Here is a 21,797-nt window from a genome sequence, read left to right on the forward strand (position 1 = left end):
AAGGTTCAAGCAATTCTCCTGCCTCAGTCTCCCGAGTAGCTGGGATTATAGGCATGTGCCACCACGCCCAGCTTATTTTGTGTTTTTAGTAGAGATGGGGTTTCTCCATGTTGGTCAGTCTAGTCTTGAACTCCAGACCTCAGGTGATCCGCCCACCTTGGCCTCCTCAAGTGCTGGGATTACCAGCATGAGCCACCATGTCTGGCCAGATTTCTAATGTCCAAAGTAGTACACATCACTCTTCCCAACTCCCCTTCACTAGACTCATTCAAACCCTCTTTTCAGGATAAACTAATTTACTTGACAGCCCTCCAAATATACCCAATATGGACTCAGCACTGTCCCTTGACTCAGCATCCCCTTGTCTGGAGTGCCTCTTCCTTCTCCACTTCTTCTCAACTGCCTCTTTTCCTACTAAAATTCTACCTTCCTCTAAGACCAAGGCCAAAGATTATCACTTTCCCAGACTGTTCTTAATTGGCCCAACAAACATGATCTCCTTTTTCAACAAGCTTCTGCTCTTTCAGCACCTGCAGTCAGCCTTCTCTAGTGCTTATTCGCAGCATGCCTGTATTAGTCTTTTCTCATGGCGTACCCAAGACTGGGTAATTTATAAAGGAAACCAGTTTAATGGACTCACAGTTGTACATGGTTGGGGAGGTCTCCCAATCGTGGTGGAAGGCAAAGGAGGAGCAAAGGCATGTCTTACACGGTGGCAAGCAAGAGAGGGTGTGTGCAGGGGAACTCGCCTTTATAAAATCATCAGATCTCCTGAGACTTATTCACTAATCATGAGAGCAGCACAGGAAAGACCTGCCCCCGTGATTCAATTATTTCCCACGTGGTCCCTGGTCCCTCCCACAACATATGGGAATAGTGGGAGCTACAGTTTAAGATGAGATTCAATTGGGGACACAGCCAAACCATATCAATACCCCTTCCTCTTTTTCAATTCTAAGTTCCTGAACTTAGTTTATCCTTCTCTGTATATAATGAAGCATCTTGTGCTGTGTGTTTTGTAGGGGCTCAAGAAATACTGATTGACTGAAATGAACAAGGAAAGAGCAAGCAAGCTACGTATTTAGCTGGAACCTTTTACATGAGACTCAGGTTTCATTTTGAAGAAACTCAGGTTAATGTGTAGATTATCTTGGCTTTGCCTCTTTAAACAGAGCTAAACAGAGCACAGATTGTCAAAATGCAAGTTGCATGCTAGTATGTTTTAAGTAGAGAAACAAAAGGAGTGTCTTTATAGTAGTGTTTTCTTTGAAGAAGATAGAGATCATTCAGGACACTAGATTTTTTTCACTTATTTTGAGTCTCTTTACAAAGGAAAATGGCACTTTGAAGTTGCAATGATGATATAACCATCTGGTTGGGTTTGATCCTACCAGCTCTGCTAGGGGAAGTCTTACTTCACATTGGCTGAATTGCTACATGAGTTTTAAAGGTAAAACAATTTGAGAAATTGAAAATGCAAAGCTGTCATTATTTTTACCACTGTGTGTACACATTTTAAGCACATGTGGTTCATAGTTCACTTTTTGAAAAATTCAATAGAACACTGTTCACCTAAATTTCAGAAAACATGCCTAATGTTGGTAGTTTAGAATCATCATATTTCTATTATATTTTATGACATGAGAGGACAGGATATGATTCATGGCTTTTTGGGGCCACCTTTCAATTTTCCTCTTCCCTTTTTCATTTAACCCTTCAACAAAATTAATTAAATGCCTGGCACTATACTGGATATACACGATGAGGTCAAAAGACATACTTCTTGTGAGCAATTTTATTTAGATATATTCCTTTCTATTTTCACACAAAATTTAAGTTTCACTACTGAAGTCACTGGTTCTCCTTAAAGCCAGTGCTTCTTGACTCTGTATTTGGTATCAATAGTATAATTCCTTTTCCTTGGGTTGAAGCAACAAAATCACCAAGGACTTCAATATTTTTCACACAAATTGTTGCGATATTCTTCCAGTTAAATGTGCTAACTTCAGTCTTTCTGCACTTTAATGTATTATCCACACATCTATATTCATCTTCCTAAACTTTATTACTTAAGGACTAGTGACTCAAACTATCCCTTACAGCATTTTGTAAAATGGTCCCAACCTACTTTTGCAATCTTAGTATGCCATATTTTTTATAAAGATACCACTGACATAACTCAAACTCAATTATTTGCTATCCCAAACATATCCTACCCTTCTCCTCATCTGTATATTTACTCAGAATCTTCTACTCTGTGATCCTCTCTTCCTTCTCTACACAACAATAGAAATTCTGACATCCTCCAAGAAACACTTTAAACACCAATTTTTCTGTAGTCTTAACTCTCATTTAAGACTCAGAGATGTTTGACTAATATCATCCCCGGAAACCCATAGCTTATCATTTGTATTTCCTTTTTCTGATTTCTGTTTGTTTTTTTCTTTAGAGATAGGGTCTTGCTCTGTTGCCCAGGCTGTAGTGCAGTGGTGTGGTCATAGATCACTGCAGCCTCAGACTCCTGGACTCAAGTGATCCTCCTGCCTCAACCTCTCAAGTAGCTGAGACTACAGGTGCATGCCACCATACCAGCTAATTATTTTATTTTATGTATTTTATTTTCAGAGATAGAGTCTTGCTTTGCCAGCCAGGCTGTAGCGCAATGACATGACCACAGCTCGGTGCAGTCTCAAACTCCTGGCTTCAAGCGGTCCTCCTGCCTCAGCCTCCTAAGTAACTGGGACTACAGGAGCACCCCACCATGCCTGGTTAAGCTTTTAAATGTTTTTGTAGAGATAGGGTCTCTCAGTGTTGCCCAGGCTTGTCTTGAACTCCTGGGCTCAAGGAATCCTCCTTCCTGGGCTTCCAAAGTAGCTGGGACTACAGGTGTGAGCCACTGCACCTGGGCATATTTCATCACTTGTATTTCCTAAGCAATTCCTCACATTCTGCTTCACTTTACCTAATATTTCACTAAGCTACACAACTCTAAGGCAGAGGTAGACTTATTTACCATCACTTAGAGTAGGTGCTCAAAAAACTTCCATTTACTTGTTGATATTTCTGATTACAAATCTTCTTCTTCTGAATCCTAAGTATCTTCTAGGTCTTATATTAAAGTATGGCAAAAAAAATGGCAATGCTTAACATGGTTTCCACACCATCCAAAAGACCCCTGGTAAGATTCAGTGAAGGAAAGAGACTCTGTCTATGGTGCTTTGGGTATAGATGCTCACAGCCTCTTTGTACATCTATAGAATTTCTTTTAATTTCTTCTTTACTTACTGTTCCATTTTTATGTGTTTTTCTCCTTCTTCCCTACCCCTGCATCATAAAGCCTACAGGGATATTCCCTGGCATTTTGCTTATCGCTTCTAGTAGCACTTGAAGATTAAAATATTTCTGACTTCTGAGATACACAATAAAGAATGATAATTACTTTGCTACGATATTGCTAATCTCTAAACTAACCTCTAAGCTGGTGGAGAAAAATAAAATTTAAAACATTTCAGCTGAATTTCAGCCTTTATTTGAAGACTCTCAAATGAGTTGTCAATCAAAATAGGTAACACTCAAGGAAAAAAATGATCAAAGCTAATGTGCATATGGTTGTGTGTTTTTGTGCATACATATGTGTGTATATATATGTACATATATTTTATATGTTTATATATTTTTATATATTTTTATATTATATAGGTTTATATATATTTTATATATGTGTACATATATATAGCAAATATATACATTAAAAGAAAATTTAAGATCACCAGCAGCTTCATTAAGCAGCCTTTCTTTCTAGCCCTATTCCAACTTCTGCCATTTGGACAGTCTTACCAAACTACCAAAAAGGAATTAAAATTTCGAAGAAAAGCAGAGGTGATCTAGGTTGAAAATTATTGTAAATACTTTTTTTTCCTGCTGAGAAGTTTTTCCAATAACAATACCCTTTCTTTGGTTTTATTTATACCTATGGCTTTGTGACAAAACACAATGGTTTTATCAATAAATACCCATCTTGAAATACAGAGTACATTAAAAATAATAACTGCAGTCAAACCATAGATTACTTAAGGTGAATGGGTAGAAAACCACTTACCCCCAGTCGCTACAGTGATTTCACGTAGGAAGTGGCCATAAAATGGAAAATCGAAGGACAGATTCACTCTCTACAAAAAACAACACCAGAGAAGAAAATCAATAATGTGTAGCATAGTAAATGTGAAATGAAGAGTCTTTCACTTAAAACAAAAATGATGCTTCTACTTTACCCCACAATTATTATAGTTTGCTTTTAAAACTATTGAGTCCTCGGTGGTACTAAATAATATTATATTTTTTTCTGGTAATTAAAAGTTTGAAGTACGTGAAAAGAATAAAGTTAACATCACCACTGCATTTCAGTTGTCCACTGAGTAATCAGTTCAGTCTTGATGATAAGCAACTTATTCTGAGGTTCTTTTTAGTTTGACTAGTTCCTCCAAAAATAGTAGAGCATGTTATGTCAAGATTTCATTGGATTAAAAATCACAAGCGATTTTATGTTACATCATTACATATTTAATTTGTTTTATGTACATCCCATAATGAAAAGCAGTTTCATGGAAGATGTCTTGCACCAATGGATCTAGAGCTGCAGACTTTTTTTTTTTTTGAGTCAGAGTTTCACTCTTTTACCCAGGCTGGAGTGAAGTGACACAATCTCAGCTCACTGAAACCTCTGTCCTGGATTCAAACAATTCCCTTGCCTAAGCTTCCCAAGTAGCTGGGATTACAGGCACCTGCCACCATGCCAGACTAATTTATTATATTTTTAGTACAGATGGGGTTTCACCATGTTGGCCAGGCTGGTCTCGAACTCCTGACCTTAGGTGATCCACCTGCCTCAGCCTCTCAAACTGCTAGGATTACAGACATGAGCCACAACGCTCGGCTGACCTGCAGACATTTTTATCTTTCAAATACAATCAGCTCTCCAAATTTAGCATATTATGTCCACTCTTAAAAATACAAGAGCTGTAGTATAAACAATATTGGTTACTGGAGAGCTACTTTTACTTGGTTTGGAGTACATTACAGATATTTAGGGAGACAATTCCTAGATTGCACCCTTTGTTTTCATAAAATGGGGCCATGAGCTTTAGCTCTTAGTTTTTAACTATACAGGTATATAGTGCCTATTTTTAAAAATATATATACATATATGTATATATAAAAATGTTAAATATATGTTATATATATTTATATATGTGTGTGTGTATATATATCTGTTAAAACCCAAAACATAAAAAAATCCTAATCTTTGTTATATGTTTGAAATGATATTAAGTAGATATATTATTATTAGACAAGAAACAAGAAAAATACTGAAATGGCAAAAACCGCAATTACTTTTGCACCAACCAAATATAATACAGATGATCAACTGAAATAGAAGTATCGAGAGGGAAAGTAATTAGTTGGTTGAGAGCCCAACAGCACAGATGTACAAACTACCTATAATAACAGGCTATTACATTAAAATTCCACAATTGCTATATTGTATCTCTCCCAATATACAAATTTTAAAAGTAGAAAAGTGTATCTATATTGAATTTAGCTTTTTCCAATTTTGCAAATGATTGCTTTTTTATAGCCATCACGATTTCTAATGACTTATTTGACACAAAAGTAATCACTCAAAATTTAAAGCAACTTTCAATTAGATTTTCTTTTTAATGCAAGCCTCATCTTTATAAAAGATTTATGATCATTTTTATTTTGTGCTAACAGGAGCAGCAAAACTCATTTTCATGGAGCTAACTGAAATAAGTGGTCACTAAGAACCCTAAAATGAAGGAAGGATTCAATGGCAGGATCATTTATCTCAAAGATGTCAGGAATAATTTTATAAAAACACTTGCTTAATATATTGTTTTCCATCATTCTAATTTTATGTCCATGCTCATCAGTAAATTGGTAAAATTTACCTTATGCATTCTCACTTTTAGAGTCAGAGTTTGATTTAAACATATATCTCTAATGAACCCTAACAATTACCACCAAATATGAATCAAAAGACTAGGATATGAGTTTCTCAGTCACTGTAAGTATTCAAATTTGTTTGGAATTAGATTAAGATACAGGGATATAGATTTAAGCTAAAGACCTTTTCTTGAGGACAAATACATCTTCAAAGGAAATTTGCAAATACATCAATAATTCTGACTGAGAAGGTTCCCTGTTGAAATGACAAGTTTTCCTTAGTTACCACTATTGCCTGCTTCACTCTGATATGGAATCACCATGGCAATCTAGGAAGGTACTGTCTGCTAAACAGTTGTGTAATCCATTCATTTCTTGCCAGTCACTACTGATACTCTTCTCCAAACATCAGTCACTATCATTGGAATAACTTCTTCATAAGTGTCATGGCTCTATTTTTCTTTAAATTCATTCTGTATGCCAGGGCCTCAACTCCCAGGCCATAGGCCGTGGCCTCTTAGGAACTGGGCTATGAAGCAGGCAACCCAGGGAAGCTTCGTCTGTATTTACAGCTGCTCCCCATGGCTTGCGTTACTGCCTGAGCTCTGCCTCCTGTCAGATCAGCAGTGGCAGCATTAGATTCTCATAGGAGCGTGAACCCTATTGTGAACTGCACTGGCGAGGGATCTAGGTTGCATGCTCCTTATGAGACCTAATGCCTGATGATCCATCACTGTCATCCATTACACCCAGATGGGACCTTCTCATTAAAGGTAAACAAGTTCAGGACTCTCACTGATTTTATATTATGGTGAGTTGTATAATCATTTCATTATATACTGTAATAATAATAGAAATAAAGTGCACAATAAAGGTAATATGCTTGAATCATCCCAAAACCATCTCCTCCTACCTTCTGTGGAAAAACTGTCTTTCATGAAACTGGTTCCTGGTGCCAAAATGGTTGGGGCTTGCTGCTGTATATTACCTAGCATATCACTCCCCCACTTGAAATCATTCAATCTAGAATCCCATTCTCGCTGAGAGTCGTGCCAACATGGTGAACATGAGTTCTAGGGCACACCATGAACTAGTCCCTGCTATTTGACAACTTTCGCCCTCATCCTCTCTGCTCCAGTCAGCCATAGGCAACATCTTTTAGTTCCTTGCACTTGCTACCCTTAGCTCTTGTCTGTGGTACAGATACGTGACATCCCTTCTGATGACAATATTCTCTCAATCTTGGTCGGTCATGGCTTCCATATTCTTCAAGCCTTGGCTTAGCTTGGATTACCCCTAAAGCCAATCTTGATATTTGGACTTAGGGGCAGACAGTTTATTTGGAAGGTGATCCCAGATGGCACTTGCTCAAGGAACTAGGAAAAGTGAGACAAGGAAAAAGGAAAAAAAAAACAATAGCAGGTATAGTATTGGACATGTTATCATTATAACCAATTGGGCCTCAGTCCCCATGGACTGAGCAACAGTAGAGAAAAAAACAAAACAAAACAAAAACATGCCTCAGAATCATTTAACCGGAGGTCAGGAGGCTGGGACATTCATCTTTCCAATTCTACAGGAAGGACTTTGTGATTAATTGGACTCAAAAGTTTGGAGTGAGTGAGAGACATCTGGAGTCAAGCACAGATTTCTAAGATTTCTAGCTGATTGACTGGTGAACCACAGTGTCACCAACTGAGATTATGAATGCAGGAAGAAGAGCCATTTTGGATAGCCATGAGTAAGAAAACTTGCTGTGTCACTAATTAGTTATGCATCCTTTAATTAAATAATAAATGACCCCAAATATTATGTAAAACAAAGGACTCTTCTGCAACTAAAGAGGCTAACAGAACCCTGGGCATTGTCATAAAAAGCAATGTCAATGAAAAAATCACAGTGCTTTGGGAGGCTGAGGTGGCGGATCACGAGGTCAGGAGATTTCGACCATCCTGGCTAACACAGTGAAACCCTATCTCTACTAAAAACACAAAAAATTAGGTGGGTGTGGTGGTGGGCACCTGTAGTCCCAGCTACTTGGGAGGCTGAGGCAGGAGAATGGCATGAACCCGGGAGGCGGAGCTTGCAGTGAGCTGAGATCACACTCCAAACTGGGCAACAGAGCAGGACTCTGTCTCAAAAACAAAAAGAAAAGAAAAGAAAAGAAAAGAAATGTAATACTGAAGCAATGGTGTATTTACTACAGCTTAAACATTGTGTGCTCTTGGATTTCATCCTTAAGAAATATTTAACATGAAAGAAAAAGAAATATTCAAGAAAATGGTGGTGGGAAGACCCAACAAATGGATTAAGAGTCTTGACAAAATAGAAAAAATCTCTGAAGTAAAATATTATAGAACATAAAAGGCATAAATAAAATCAACTGAATTTGCTAACTACTTCTTAAAATCTATGGAAAAGAGTTAGCTATTTGAAAGAAGGGGGAATGGTAACTTTGAGACAAACAAAAGAACTATTATGTCTTCATATGGTAGAAAATAAAATTATGAAACATTTTTTGAAGACTCGGTCGAAGTGTACAGAGTCCAGGTAGTTTGCAGTAAATTTATGGCACCTACATCCATATATTACTGTGCCTTAAGGCCACATCATGCTTTCCCAAAACATACCCTATTACAATTTCTGGGGGCAACAGACTTATCAGACTCGTTCAGGTCATACTCCTAGATTTCTGAGTATGTCTACACCTCTTCTTGCCTTCTTTACATATTTTTTCCTATGTTAATTGCTATCCATTTTCACACTAATTATTACAATCTCTGCTAATTCTTTTTTAATAACACAGGAATTATAATCCAAAATATACTCAATTTCCATTTGACTTGTTTGCCTATTTCTCAGTGGTATTGCAAGAATGAATTAATTAGCCAACGCGTTAAAACCTTGAATACAGAAACCTTTGAATGAAGAGTTAGGAATCCGGAATGGGCACATCTATAATCCTCAAAGTCATGTTTTAAAATATCACTAATAAAAACTTCTTTTTGTTTTAGGACAGTTTCTTATTTACTGTTATAAAGTCATACTTTTCCGACTCCCCAAGTCTTTTTATTTCAGGTTTATAAGACATAAGCCTGCTGAAAGTGGCTTGCAGGAAGAAAGTCACCGTGGTTTTCATAATTGCTGATCTCATGAATTTATCATAGCAAAGGATCAAAAGAATACAATGAGCAACCACTTATTCAAGAATGAATTAATAATCATTAGATTTTACACACATATTTTAATATTCTATTTTTATTCATTCAAATAATTATGTTTGAGGGGCACGTATTTGTCTCCTAAAACTCTCAAATAGGTGAGATGTTATTCTTATTGGTAAAGTGGTATTTATAATTTTTTTCAAAAATCAATTTCAAATATAAGATCAAATAAATATTGTCACATTATTATCAGTTCATTTATTTATGTCAAGTATTAACTTTGTGAGTTGTAAAATAAAAGAAAAATTATATTTGCTTTATTTACATAAATATTTCTAGTATATTGGTGTATTTCCAGTAATATTTACATCTCTAATACATAAAAATGATTCAACAAACACCATATATCTATGATAAATTTAACTAGGATGTGATATTTTCTTCCAAGATACATGTAACAATTTACTAACTTTACTGAAACTGTGTAAGGTCCATATAAAAGTTATTCACCTATAAATGCTTAGAATAGATTATTGTTGTCTTGCTCCTTTATTCGTCATAAAACACATATTTTATAGTCTTCTTTTAATGGAAGTATATGGAACTGTATTTTTAAATATTTAATCGCTCTTTCCAAATTATTGAATGCTTTAGCATGGGTTTGGAGTCACAGAGGCCTGAAATTACATTTCAGCTTTGGTATTTAGTAACTATGTGATTTAATACATTATTTAACCTTTTTTATTTTTTAAATTTATGTATTATTTATTTATTTATTTATTGAGACGGAGTCTTACTCTGCCACCAGGCTGGAATGCAATGGCACGATCTTGGCTCACTGCAACCTCTGCCTCCCAAGTTCAAGTGATTCTCCTTCCTCAGCCTCCCTAGTAGCTGGGACTACAGGCATGTGCCACCACACCCAGCTAATTTTTGTAATTTTAGTAGAGATGGAGTTTCACCTTGTTGGCCAGGATGGCCTTGATCTCTTGGCCTCGTGATCCGCCCACCTCAACTTCCCAAAGTGCTGGAATTACAGGTGTGAGCCATCGTGCCCGGACTATTTAATCTTTTAAAGCCATAGTTTGCTCATCTGTAAGGTCAAGACACTTCTTCAAAAGGTTATCATAAGGATCAAATGACCAAATAATACCTGGACCATCATAAGCATTGAGTCAATGAAGTATAATAATATACTGTGTACATGAAGGTGTGTAGCAATAGTTCTTTAAAACTAGTTTCCTAAACAAGTATAGCTCCTTATTTGATTCCTAATAAATAGTTGAACATGATTTATGTTCTTTCAAATACACCAGTGCATTATCACAGCTCTTAAAGAATTAAACCAATTCTGGTTAATTGTTTTTCTAATAGAATCGTTATCTCAATTAGACATGTTTCTAGGCAATGTTATGATGTCTTCATTTTTGTTATATTAAAATAATCATAATTATTGTATATGCAGGTGTTAAAAGAATGAAATTAACATTTAATATATCAGACATTATGCTAAGTATTTTGCCTATATTTAGCAATAATGAATGCTAAAATCAGGTAGAGGTACAATGAGAAGCAGGACATTTGTATAGTCTCAAAGCATCTTTCAACAAGATTTTTTTAATTACAAAAGGAAAAAATGGTAGCTTTACAGTGAAAAGACAAAACCTGTTAGGCATCACCGTAACCAGGTAATCAAAATTGACCTCACCACTAATGAGACTTATTATCATCATGTACCTCCTGATATGATGCACGAGGAAGGACAAAATATCATCCCCATTATAGTATTGCCAAAAACAGAGACCTACATTTAATCATGAAGCAACAGTAGACACTCAAAATCAGGGACATTGTACAGAATAACTGGCCAATACTCTTTAAGAGTGTCAAGTTCATGAAAGACAAAGACTGAGGAATTGTTATACATTGAAGGAGGCTAGAATATTTAACAAATAAATGCTATATGGGTCCTAAGTTGGATCTTGAATAAGAAAAAATAATTTGCAGACAATTAGGAAAATTGGAATAAGGCCCGTGGATTATTTAAGAGTATAGTACCAACGCAAATTTGTTGAGACTGTCAATGGTACCGTGGGTACCTAAGGTGTTAAAATTTACAGCACTAGGTGAAATCTACATGGCAAGTTTTTTATAAGTCTGAAATTATTTCAAAACAAAATTTTACAAAAATAAAGGATGAGTGATAAATTCAAATCACCAGTAGGCATTAGAGCTACGACTTCAATCCAAACATGTTGGACGCTTCAAAACGCTCCAAAACCCTGCGTTTTGACAACTGTATATTTTCTGTATTTCTTCTTTTATACTACGTGATTCGTTTCCCACCTGTTATAAGCCTTCAGTGACTGTGTTTTCTATATGGAATCTTTAATATTGTCAGTCTTTCACTCTTGGTAGACATAACAACATAATTTTCTTTAAAAATTAGTAATAGTAAAACATCATTCGAAAGCACCTAGACGCATGAGGCCAGAGACACAAAAGAGAAAATCTGAGAAAGGCGCAGAGCAGTCTAATTAGATCAAATGCACCAAATCACAGGGACTGGGCTAACAGAGCACCAAGCTGGGCTGAGCCATTGCACCACTGGCCACACCTGGGCCTAGGCACAACAGGGGGTCCCTGCTTACCCAGTGACCAGCCCAGTCTCAATGACTTCATTTTTTTTTTTTTTTCACATTCCAGGATCAGATGTTTTCATTTCTTACTCTCTAAGGATAGTTCCAGGAGCATGTCTTCTAAATGTATAAAACATTTACTTTCTTTTTTAAATTCTCAATGGTAATTGTCATTTCGTGCTTTATTCCCCTATTAAACTGAAATAACTTTGCTTATAAAAGTAATATAGGCCAGGTGCGGTGGCTCATACTTGTAATCCCAGTGCTTTGGGAGTCAGGAGGATCGCTTGAGGCCAGGAGTTTGACACCAGCCTGGGCAAAATAGCAAGACCCTGTCTCCACAAAAATAAAAAAGAATTAGCCAGGCATGTTGGCCTGCAATCCCAGCTACTCGGGAGGCTGAGGCAGGAGGATTGCTTGAGCCTAGCAGATCCAGGCTGCAATGAGCTGTGATCACACCACTGCAATCCAGCCTGGGTGACAGAGCAAGACCATGTCTCTAAAAATATAAAAAATAAAAGTAATATAAACTAAAACATGGTTGACAGAAAAACATTAAAATTGGCAGGCTTTCACAACAAGCGAATATCAAAGAGGGAAAATAAAACATGGAGAGGCATGTATTTGAAAAAGAGCATTGCAAACTTCTTTGTTATACCATAAAGTAAGATCCTGCTTCCAGGCCCTAAGTGAGCCTAGTGTATCCCAAAATAAAATAGCACAGTGGGCAGGATCATAATAATGCTTTTACCACGTAGAATTTTTTTAATGGGATTTTAACCATTCTTATACACTGGGAGGAGTTGACAGACATGGGTCATTAATCCAGTCCCTGAAAACACTGGAAACCTAATTAAAAGATCAAAATATTCATGGAAAGGGGCTGATCAATATACAAATGTACAAACAAAGAACTGGCTACTTCTTTGAGAATAAAGTCCATCAATTGAATTGATTTTCCGAGTTAGAAATTCTAACCTCTTCAGCACTTTTTTCATAGCAGAACTTAGAACTTAATTGATCCTGGCTATTGAATGGCACTCTTCAAGGGAATATTCATAAACTGGAAAACAAAACGTAAACATTTGCAATTAGGTGATGCTGGTGCACATGAACTTGAGAATAAGTGAACAATCACCCTATCTTTTGACCTCTCTTACTGCATGGTTCCCAGCAAACATGTAGCTACAGTAGCTTGCCTGTACTTGCAAACGCTGAGAATTATTCATATTAGTTATGTGATATTTACAATTCTGGGAGAGTTCAGAGAGTCCAGCTGTTCAGGGATACAGAAAGAGTGTGACAGGATTTTATAAAGAACCCTTCAAGGACACATGGGGTTTGGGTGAGAGCCAGAAGGAATTGCTTCTAGATATTTCATGCTACCCTAGAAGCAAGTCAAGAGAGTTCTCCAAGCTTCTCAAACCTCAAGGTGCGAATGAATCACCTAGAGTTCCTGTTACAATTCAGATCCAGATTCAGCGGGCAGAAATGCTGCATTTCTAGCAAGCTCCTGGTGCTTCTGATACTGCCCCTGAACCCCACTTTGAGTAACAAAGCTCTGTGTTATATAAGTGGTCTTTGAAACTCCAAAATCATTGCTGTGAGGAAACTTTGGCAAGAGTGAAATAGGTTAAAAGGAAGAATAGACTTGTTTCTGGAAAACATAATCTCACTTTACCAGGTAGCACTTGTATGCCCTAAAATTTTCCATTGACACAACTGAAATCTAGAGGTTCCTGCTAGCCAAGTGTCTTTAAAACTACGGTTCGCAAAGCCTGAAGGTTGTGACGTTTTTGTGACATCCTTGATCAATGATCCTCAAACAGGGCAAGACAAAAAAATATTTCGTTGTGTTTATCGTTCAGATAATGGAAAGGTCCTTCCTTTTCTCAGTTGATAACAATCTGCCTTTTAGGGAACAAACTCCCTAATTTCCAGTCAGTGGAAAATGATTGTTTTTAAAGGTAAATGTTTGCATAGTAATTATTATTATCGATGTAACAGGTATCTTGGACACTATTCCAGTTATCACTTTAAGCATTGTACAAATGCTAAATTATTTAGTCCTAATGACCAACCTTAGGAGGTAAGTACTGTTATTACTTCCATTTAATAGATGAGGAAGTGATTAAGAAAGAGTTAATAACATGCTCAACGTTAAACCTCACCGTTGGCAAAGTGAGGATTCAAATCCAGGCAGTCTGGTTCCAAGTCCATGCGTTTTGACACTACTCCACTGACGTGTTAGGATGAAACGTTCCTAACACACAGGAATGATGAATCCTCTAGGTGATGGGTACCCCAAACGCTCCAACTTGATCATTACACATTCTATGCATGTAACAAAATATCACCTGCACCCCATAAATATGTAAAATATTATGTACCAATTAGAAAATATTTGAAATTCAGTGCGTAAAGTTCACGAGCGAAGTGACTAAATAATTCAAAATTCAATTGCTGATTGAAATTGAAATTCACACCAAGTTCAATTTTCCTTCTTCATCCTCCTTTGCTAACTTCTCTTTTTTAAAAAAATTTTTAAAAAAAAAAAAAAAAAAAAAAAAAAAAAATTATTTGGACAGTTGTGGCGGGGGCCTGTAGTCCCAGCTACTCGGGAGGCTGAGGCAGGAGAATGGCGTAAACCCGGGAGGCGGAGCTTGCAGTGAGCTGAGATCCGGCCACTGCACTCCAGCCTGGGCGACAGAGCGAGACTCCATCTCAAAAAAAAAAAAAAAAAAAAAAAAAAAATTATTTGGAAATAATCTCAAATTGAAAGAAAAGTTACAAAAAATAATATAAAGAGCCCCCCACCTCTTTTTTTAAATGCAGATTCATGTTTTCCATTTGACCACATTTGTCAACTTTCTGATTTTTTTCGAAAAACTAAGTAAATTGATGCTTCTCAACACAGCGTCCAAGAATTGCTCCCTTATGACATCCTTGGCATCCTTCAGTTTAGCCCACATGGAATCAGGACTAATGTGCTTTACCTTGGCCCAGTTATTAAACTTGAACCTTACTTGGCATTTCTTTACAGACAGATGCTGCAGGGTAGGAAATTTCTGGCAATCTATCATTAATAGAGAGTGGCTAATAGGGTTTCACTTCTAGCCCCATTGGAATTCTAACAGAGCACCTGTAGCAAAATGAAAAAAAAGATGCCTATTCTTTGGGGCTGGGAATTCCAGGCATACTAGACATTCTGATGGGAAGGCAGTTTATAAACAATCCACATAAAAAGGGATGAGTTTGTGTCCTTTGTAGGGACATGGATGCAGCTGGAAACCATCATTCTCAGCAAACTATCGCAAGAACAGAAAACCAAACACCGCATGTTCTCACTCATAGGTGGGAATTGAACAATGAGATCACTTGGACTGGGGAAAGGGAACATCACACACTGGGGCCTATTATCGCGGGGCGGGGTGGGGGATGGCACTGGGAATTATACCTGATGTAAATGACGAGTTGATGAGTGCTGACGAGTTGATGGGTGCAGCACACCAACATGGAACAAGTATGCATATGTAACAAACCTGCACGTTGTGCACATGTACCCTAGAACTTAAAGTATAATAATAAAAAACAAATAAATAATAAAAAAAACCAAAAAACAAAGAAAAAACAATCCACATAGACACCTGGCCATTTTGCATAGAGTATTATCCATCCATCACCTAAGTGATATGCTATAATTAGGTAGGAAGGAACAGACAAAAATAAAGATATTGGAACCAGGTATAAAAAATATTTTAAAAATATACTGAAATACTAACCTGCCCAGGAAATCTCAATCCTCAAACACAGTATTTTATAACTTAAGATTTTTCACAAGAATTAAGATTATCTGCTTTCAGATGTATTTACTCTAAAAAAAGTTATATTCCATTTACAGTTTGCTAAATTTTCTGTTACGAAACATTTTCTTTCAAAGGAGTCATGTAACATCTTTATCATTTAATAACTTTAGGATGAGAATATGTTTTACACTCATGTTATCTAAAATTAAACTGTCGTAAGTCTTCATAGGCTCCCAAAGAGATGACAGAAAAGATGATAAGAAATAAGTTGGAAAAGAGAATCTCAGGTGAAAGGCAGAGTAAATACACTTGTTTATTGCACCTGAGACATGGTTGAGGGGTCTCCTTTTTAGCAGCGTTTATGGTTATAAAAAAGTTTAATATGAAACCTTCTAACAGGGTTTATCAGAAACCTAAAATATTTGCCTCACTTGTGACTTTAAAAGGTGAATAGATATTTATCTATCTAGAATTATTTTATATCCATCACTGGTAACAGAGAATGTATTATATTACCTTCTGTGACTAATGTTATGTAAAAAACGGTGCTCATCCTTCACTAAAGACCCAAGATGAAGAAATAAGATTAAATTGTAATGAAATAGGAACTCAAATATGATCTGTCAAATAAGAAGGCAACTTCTTGCTTTGGGAAGCTAAGATTTCTTACATGAAGAAGAAATGGATCAATGTGAATTTCTTAAGGCAGCTGTCCTTAAGGCTCTCCAAAGTCCTTTCCATGTCTAAAATTTGGTTCCTAGATTCAGGAATAATGGTAAGAGTAGATTAAATTATTAGTAATATGCATGTATTTACGTAATTATGTCAGTAAAAGGAGTTAACTTCAGCATATTAGGTGGGCCTAGGGAGTGTTTAATCTGTCGTAAGTGCCATCGGCAGGACAGGGGTAGACTGTTCCATGTACTTATTGGCTTCCAGGCCGGTGGACCAGCCTGTTTCCCAGGCATGCAGAGAAATACAACTCAGCCACTCGAATCATGTTACTTTTGTGCAATGAAAAAGAGTCAGGCCCTGGAATAATACTTGGGACAAAAGGGATTAACCTCAAGTTTGGTAAGTGACCTAAGTATAATTCAAGTAAAATGAATTAGTAGTGGAATTTCTTAAACTACATAAGTAACTATAAAGTGCCATAACATCTCATTTTAATATATTGTATGTGGTAGGCAGGACAGACATTACTATCACAACTACTTAGTACAGGAAGAAACTGACAGGGAATTTAGGGATTTGCCCAAGGTCTCATACTTGTAAGAAACTTGAATTTGGATCTCATGATGCCAAATCCTATGCTTTTGAATCCCTGTTATTTTTTAAACAAATTAATCCATGATTACTTTGGAGTGTACATCTGTTTTGTAGGACACTGAAGACTAGAACACACCTTTTAAATATCCAAAGAGAATTCCTTTACTATTTTGCAACTACGAATTTTCTGAGTATTTAGAATTTGATTAGAGCAAAAATATGAATAGTATTCAATAAAATATTACATTATGTCGAGTATGCTTCTTCCTTTATGTACGTAGAAGACTTTATTCAACTGAAATTAAGCTACAGAGACATATGCAGCTACGACTTATCCCAGTCTGTTATCAAACTGGAGGAAAATCCTATGAGCAAAGACAAGTAAGACCAGGTTGATAAACCTGTGTCTCATTTGAATTGAAGCAACTCAAAAGACAGAATGCAGCAAGTTTATTCAACCAGTCAAATGTAAGAGTAAATAAAAAGCAACCTATTATTAGACATTACGAACAGAACTCAGGCAAAAACATACAGTCTAGATAATAGCCTAATAGAGAAAGCAAATTATATTGCCTTTCAATTTAATCATTTTGAAAAATGAGCACTTATCAACAGATTTTTTGATGCACAGAAAAAAATAAATGTGTCCAATATGAAAAACCAACTTACTAAAGTCACCATCAGCAGCCAAATTTAGTTCTCCCAACTTAAACATTATGCAAATATGAGACTCATTGCTAACTGAAGCAGAGTTATTTTCCTGAAGGGAATAAAGGAAATCTCCAGAAAACTTAATTTTTAAATGAATTTTTCTATGTATATTCAAGTAGTCAGAAATGTCATCAAAGACAGTTCAATATAAAAATTTTAAACAATCAACACATAAAAAGTCAAACAAGTTTCATCAAAAACCTTACCTGCATTATGACAGAGATAGAGTGAGATAGACAGAGAATAGCACTTCAACCATTTCATTTTGCTGCTGTTTCATATTTAAAGAATCAATCTTCCTACCAACATATAGAAAGATTAAAAAATATTTAAGCCAGAGTATGTTTGTGTCTGGCAAACAGTATATTGGCAATTGCTTGGCATAAAATATATAAATAGAAAGATATAGATAGAAATATAGAGATATATCAATCATCTTTACCTATCTATCCATCCATCCATCTATTAATATACCTGTCTACCTATCTTTCCATCTACCCATCCATCTATCCTATACCTAGATCTCTAGCCATTCTTCCACCCATCATCCATCCATCTGTCCATCCATCCATCCATTCATCCATCCATCCATCCATCCATCCATCCATCCTTCCATCCATCCATATTTATGCATCTATGTATTTATCTATCTGAGAGAGACTCTTAGAGAGACTCAGATATTAACTTATTTGGGAATGACAAGATGCTAAGTCAGTTTAGCAAGACTCCCCACCCTTGATGTCTGACCATCCTCAATACTGATCAAACCCTCATCCCCCACCCTTGCTATCTAATCACCCTGACCCTCCTTCAGTAAAAGTCCTAACAACTCAGTTTAGGCACAATCGCCACTTACTTCTCACGTCTCCTCTTATAACTTTCCCTCCACTGATGCCCACTCTGCTCTTGGCCATATCTTCGTCTTGCCCATGCTACATTCAGAACTGAGCCCAGTTCTACATCAAGATTCTTTTCCTCATTGCAATAACCCTAAATACAATCTGTTTTTACTGCCTTAACTACTTTCTTTGACAGGGTTATTATTTTTTTGTTGTCAAGAATTAGAACACTCAAATAATAATGCTCAGCAACTGTATTGTTTTGTTGAGGTTTTCAGTGTTCTTTTATAACTATTTCATTTTTATTCTCAACATTGCACTGGGAGGCAGTCAAGGCAGGCATTTTTACCCCCTTTCTTCCAGGTTACAAAATTGAGGTGCAAAGAGGCCAGAATCCACAAAAATAAGTGTTGGAGCTAAGGTTTCCTAACTTCAAACACTGGATTCCTTCCACCAGGACAGAGATATATCTTTAGGAGTTGTCAATCAGAATGTCATTTCAGAAGACAAAATAATTCTAATATGTCTGGCAATTGAATCAAACTGTGTCCAGAAATAAATTAAATAATATAGATGTAGAAATATAGAGAAAAATCACAAAAATGTGGAATTTCAAATGTCTAGAAAGAGGGAAAAGAACAAGTCCAGGCTGGTTTCTAGGTTTATAGTCAGAAACTTTTAGATTTGCAATCTGAAAACTGTATGGCTCTGAATGAAGGACAAAATACCCAGATAACTGTGAGAATTTTAATATAAAGTGCCTGCCTCATTGCTTACCATCTGGCAAGAACTCATACCAATTCTTCACTTTGCTTTAGCTAGAAAGACATGGTCTTTGCCTTAATTTGTCAACTGCAAAACTAGGTTTTAGCATCTGCTTATTTTGCAATAATGATTTAAGAAATGTTATTTAAACAAAAATGACAATGGAGAGATTTGAAAGCACATGTAATCAAATTCCACTATACACATATATCATGTAAATACTAACGATTATGATTGAGATTATAAAAAGAAAGAGATACCAATGTGTATGGGCATGTCAAATATGTGAATTAAATGATTTCTATGTTTTATTCTGCTCTGAAATTATAAGATATTATTGTGGATGGGAGAAAAGGAAAAACTTACTTTATTTCCACCCTCCTCCTCTTTCAAGAATATTATCTAAGATTCCAAAATAGTGTTTGGACCACATTTATATGCAGTGATGGTAAAGAGGGAAATATGTTTTTAAAAAAATAATGTTCCTAGGTAAAATATCTCTTGTACCCTCCTCTTTTCCATTTCAGGAAACAGGGAAGTGGGTGGTAAGTTGCCTCTTCTGGGAGGGTCAACATTCTTGCCTTCTCACTCTACCTCTTGCTTATTCAGGGCTAAATTGTTAGCCCTCTGGTCCTGGGACTATCCTGAGCTAAATCTTTTTTTTTTTTGCATAATTTGTTGACAGAATATATACGCTTGGGCATGCAAATTATATGAACTGGTGATAAGATTCGAGAAACTCCCTTCTTCCCCTTGGAGCTTAAATTTAAATCCTGTTTCCAGCCAAATTACCAGAGAGCTTTTTATGTCAATGAGAACAGGAGCAAAGCTAATTAATAAGGTGGATTCATGGTTGCCATTTTCCATTTTCCCTTGTGCTTTACCACCTCAGCAACATGAAGTATGTGTGTGTGTTGCATGTAGACGTGTATGTGGGCATTACTCAGCCCCTGGTCATGATATCACCTTAATATTAAAATTCTGTCATCTTTTGTAACAACTTGATTTTATTCTGAGAAAAGTGCAATGGAAATGAAACAGAGAACCAGGCAGGATTGGAAAGGTAGAAAGACCAGCTGAGGAAATGCTAGAACATGGATTACTCTATACAGTTTGGAAAGCTCAGGCTAATATTTAGTAATCACATTTATGACAAGAGAATGTGGGGAATTTTAAAAATATTCTAGCAAGTAAATTTGTAATATTTAGGCTTTAAATTTAAAGGAAGGAGTTCACGTAGCATTTTTTTTCAAATGGAAAATAGTTAATATTACCAATCTTATTGTTAAAATGGAAGTGTGTGTCAGTGTGTTTTTTTTGTGCGTTTGTGTGATCATGTATGGTTTGTGTGTGTGTGTGTGTATGTGTGTGTGTTTTCTGTTGAGAGTAATAACAAAGTAGATACAGGACCAATGTCTTCTTTATTTCCATAAATAAAGTTTTATTGGAACACAGCCATGCCTGTTCATTTACATATTGTCTATGGCTATTAAGCTATAACAATAGAGTTGAGTAGTTGTGACAAAGACCATAAGGCCTGCCACAACTAACATATTGTCTTGACCTTTTGAGAAACAGGATGCCAACCCCTGCTATAGAGTCTGAGCATGGTCCCTGGATTAGCGGCATGAGCATGACCTTGGAATTTGTAGAAATGCAAATTTTCTGGCCCATCTAGACCTGCCAAATAAGAGACTTGGTTTTTATACTAATAAATGAAAGCACAGGAGTGCACAAGACTGTGGCTAGCAAAGCTCTGTGCTGAATCAGCCTTGTATGAAACACATCATGAAGTAAAAACTATAATGATGGAATCAGATCTGACAAGACGGAGGCCAAAAATATTCAAAATTAAGAGAAAGAGTATTTAAAATAGGGTTTATACCTCCACTGTCATTAATCCAACCCTAAGTGTATATTGGGTCTTCAGATACAATATAACCATAATAGCACATATAAATTTTTTAACCTTTATTTTAGGGTCAGCAGTATGTGTGCAACTTTGTTACACAGGTGAACTCATGTTATAGGAATTTGTTGTATGGATTCTTTCATTACCCAAATATTAAGCTTAGCAACCAATAGTTATCTTTTCTGCTCCTCTCTCTCCTCCCACCCTCCACCCTTAAGTAGACTCCAGTGTCTGTTTTTCCCTACTTTGTGTTCATAACTTCTTATCGTTTAGCTCCACTTATACGTGAGAACGTGGTATATTTGGTTCCTGTTCCTTTATTAGTTTGCTAAGGATAATGGCCTCCAGTTCTGTTCATGTTCCCACAAAAGACATGATCTTGTTCTTTTTTATGGCTGCATGGTATTCCATAGTATATATGTACCACATTTTCTTATCCAATCTGTCATTGATGGGCATTTAGGTTGATTCCACGTCTTTGCTTTTGTGAATAGTGCTGCAATAAACATTCACATGCATGTGTCTTTATGGTAGAATGATTTATATTCCTCTGGGTATATACTCAGTCATAGGATTGCTGGGTCGAATGGTATTTCTGTCTTTAGGTCTTTGAGAAATTGCCGTACTTCTTTCCGCAATGGTTGAACTAATTTACAGCATCACCAACAGTGTATACGTGTTCCCTTTAATCTGCAACCTCAGCAGCATCTGTTTTTTTTGTTTTTTTT

At 36.3% G+C, this 21,797-nt stretch overlaps 1 protein-coding gene across 2 annotated transcripts in view; it reads right to left on the minus strand.

Annotated features, from left to right (window-relative positions):
- The window catches only part of PLXDC2 (plexin domain containing 2), a 453,731-nt gene that overhangs the window by 199,451 nt on the left and 232,483 nt on the right, over positions 1-21,797 (minus strand). For both annotated transcript variants that reach the window (XM_011963864.1, XM_011963863.1), the window contains one exon: positions 4,100-4,169. In XM_011963864.1, the coding sequence (XP_011819254.1) occupies positions 4,100-4,169 (70 nt within the window). The remainder of the gene's footprint in view (positions 1-4,099; positions 4,170-21,797) is intronic.

The sequence above is a fragment of the Colobus angolensis genome, unplaced genomic scaffold, assembly GCF_000951035.1.
Source record: "Colobus angolensis palliatus isolate OR3802 unplaced genomic scaffold, Cang.pa_1.0 Scaffold63, whole genome shotgun sequence".
Classification (NCBI taxonomy): domain Eukaryota; kingdom Metazoa; phylum Chordata; class Mammalia; order Primates; family Cercopithecidae; genus Colobus; species Colobus angolensis.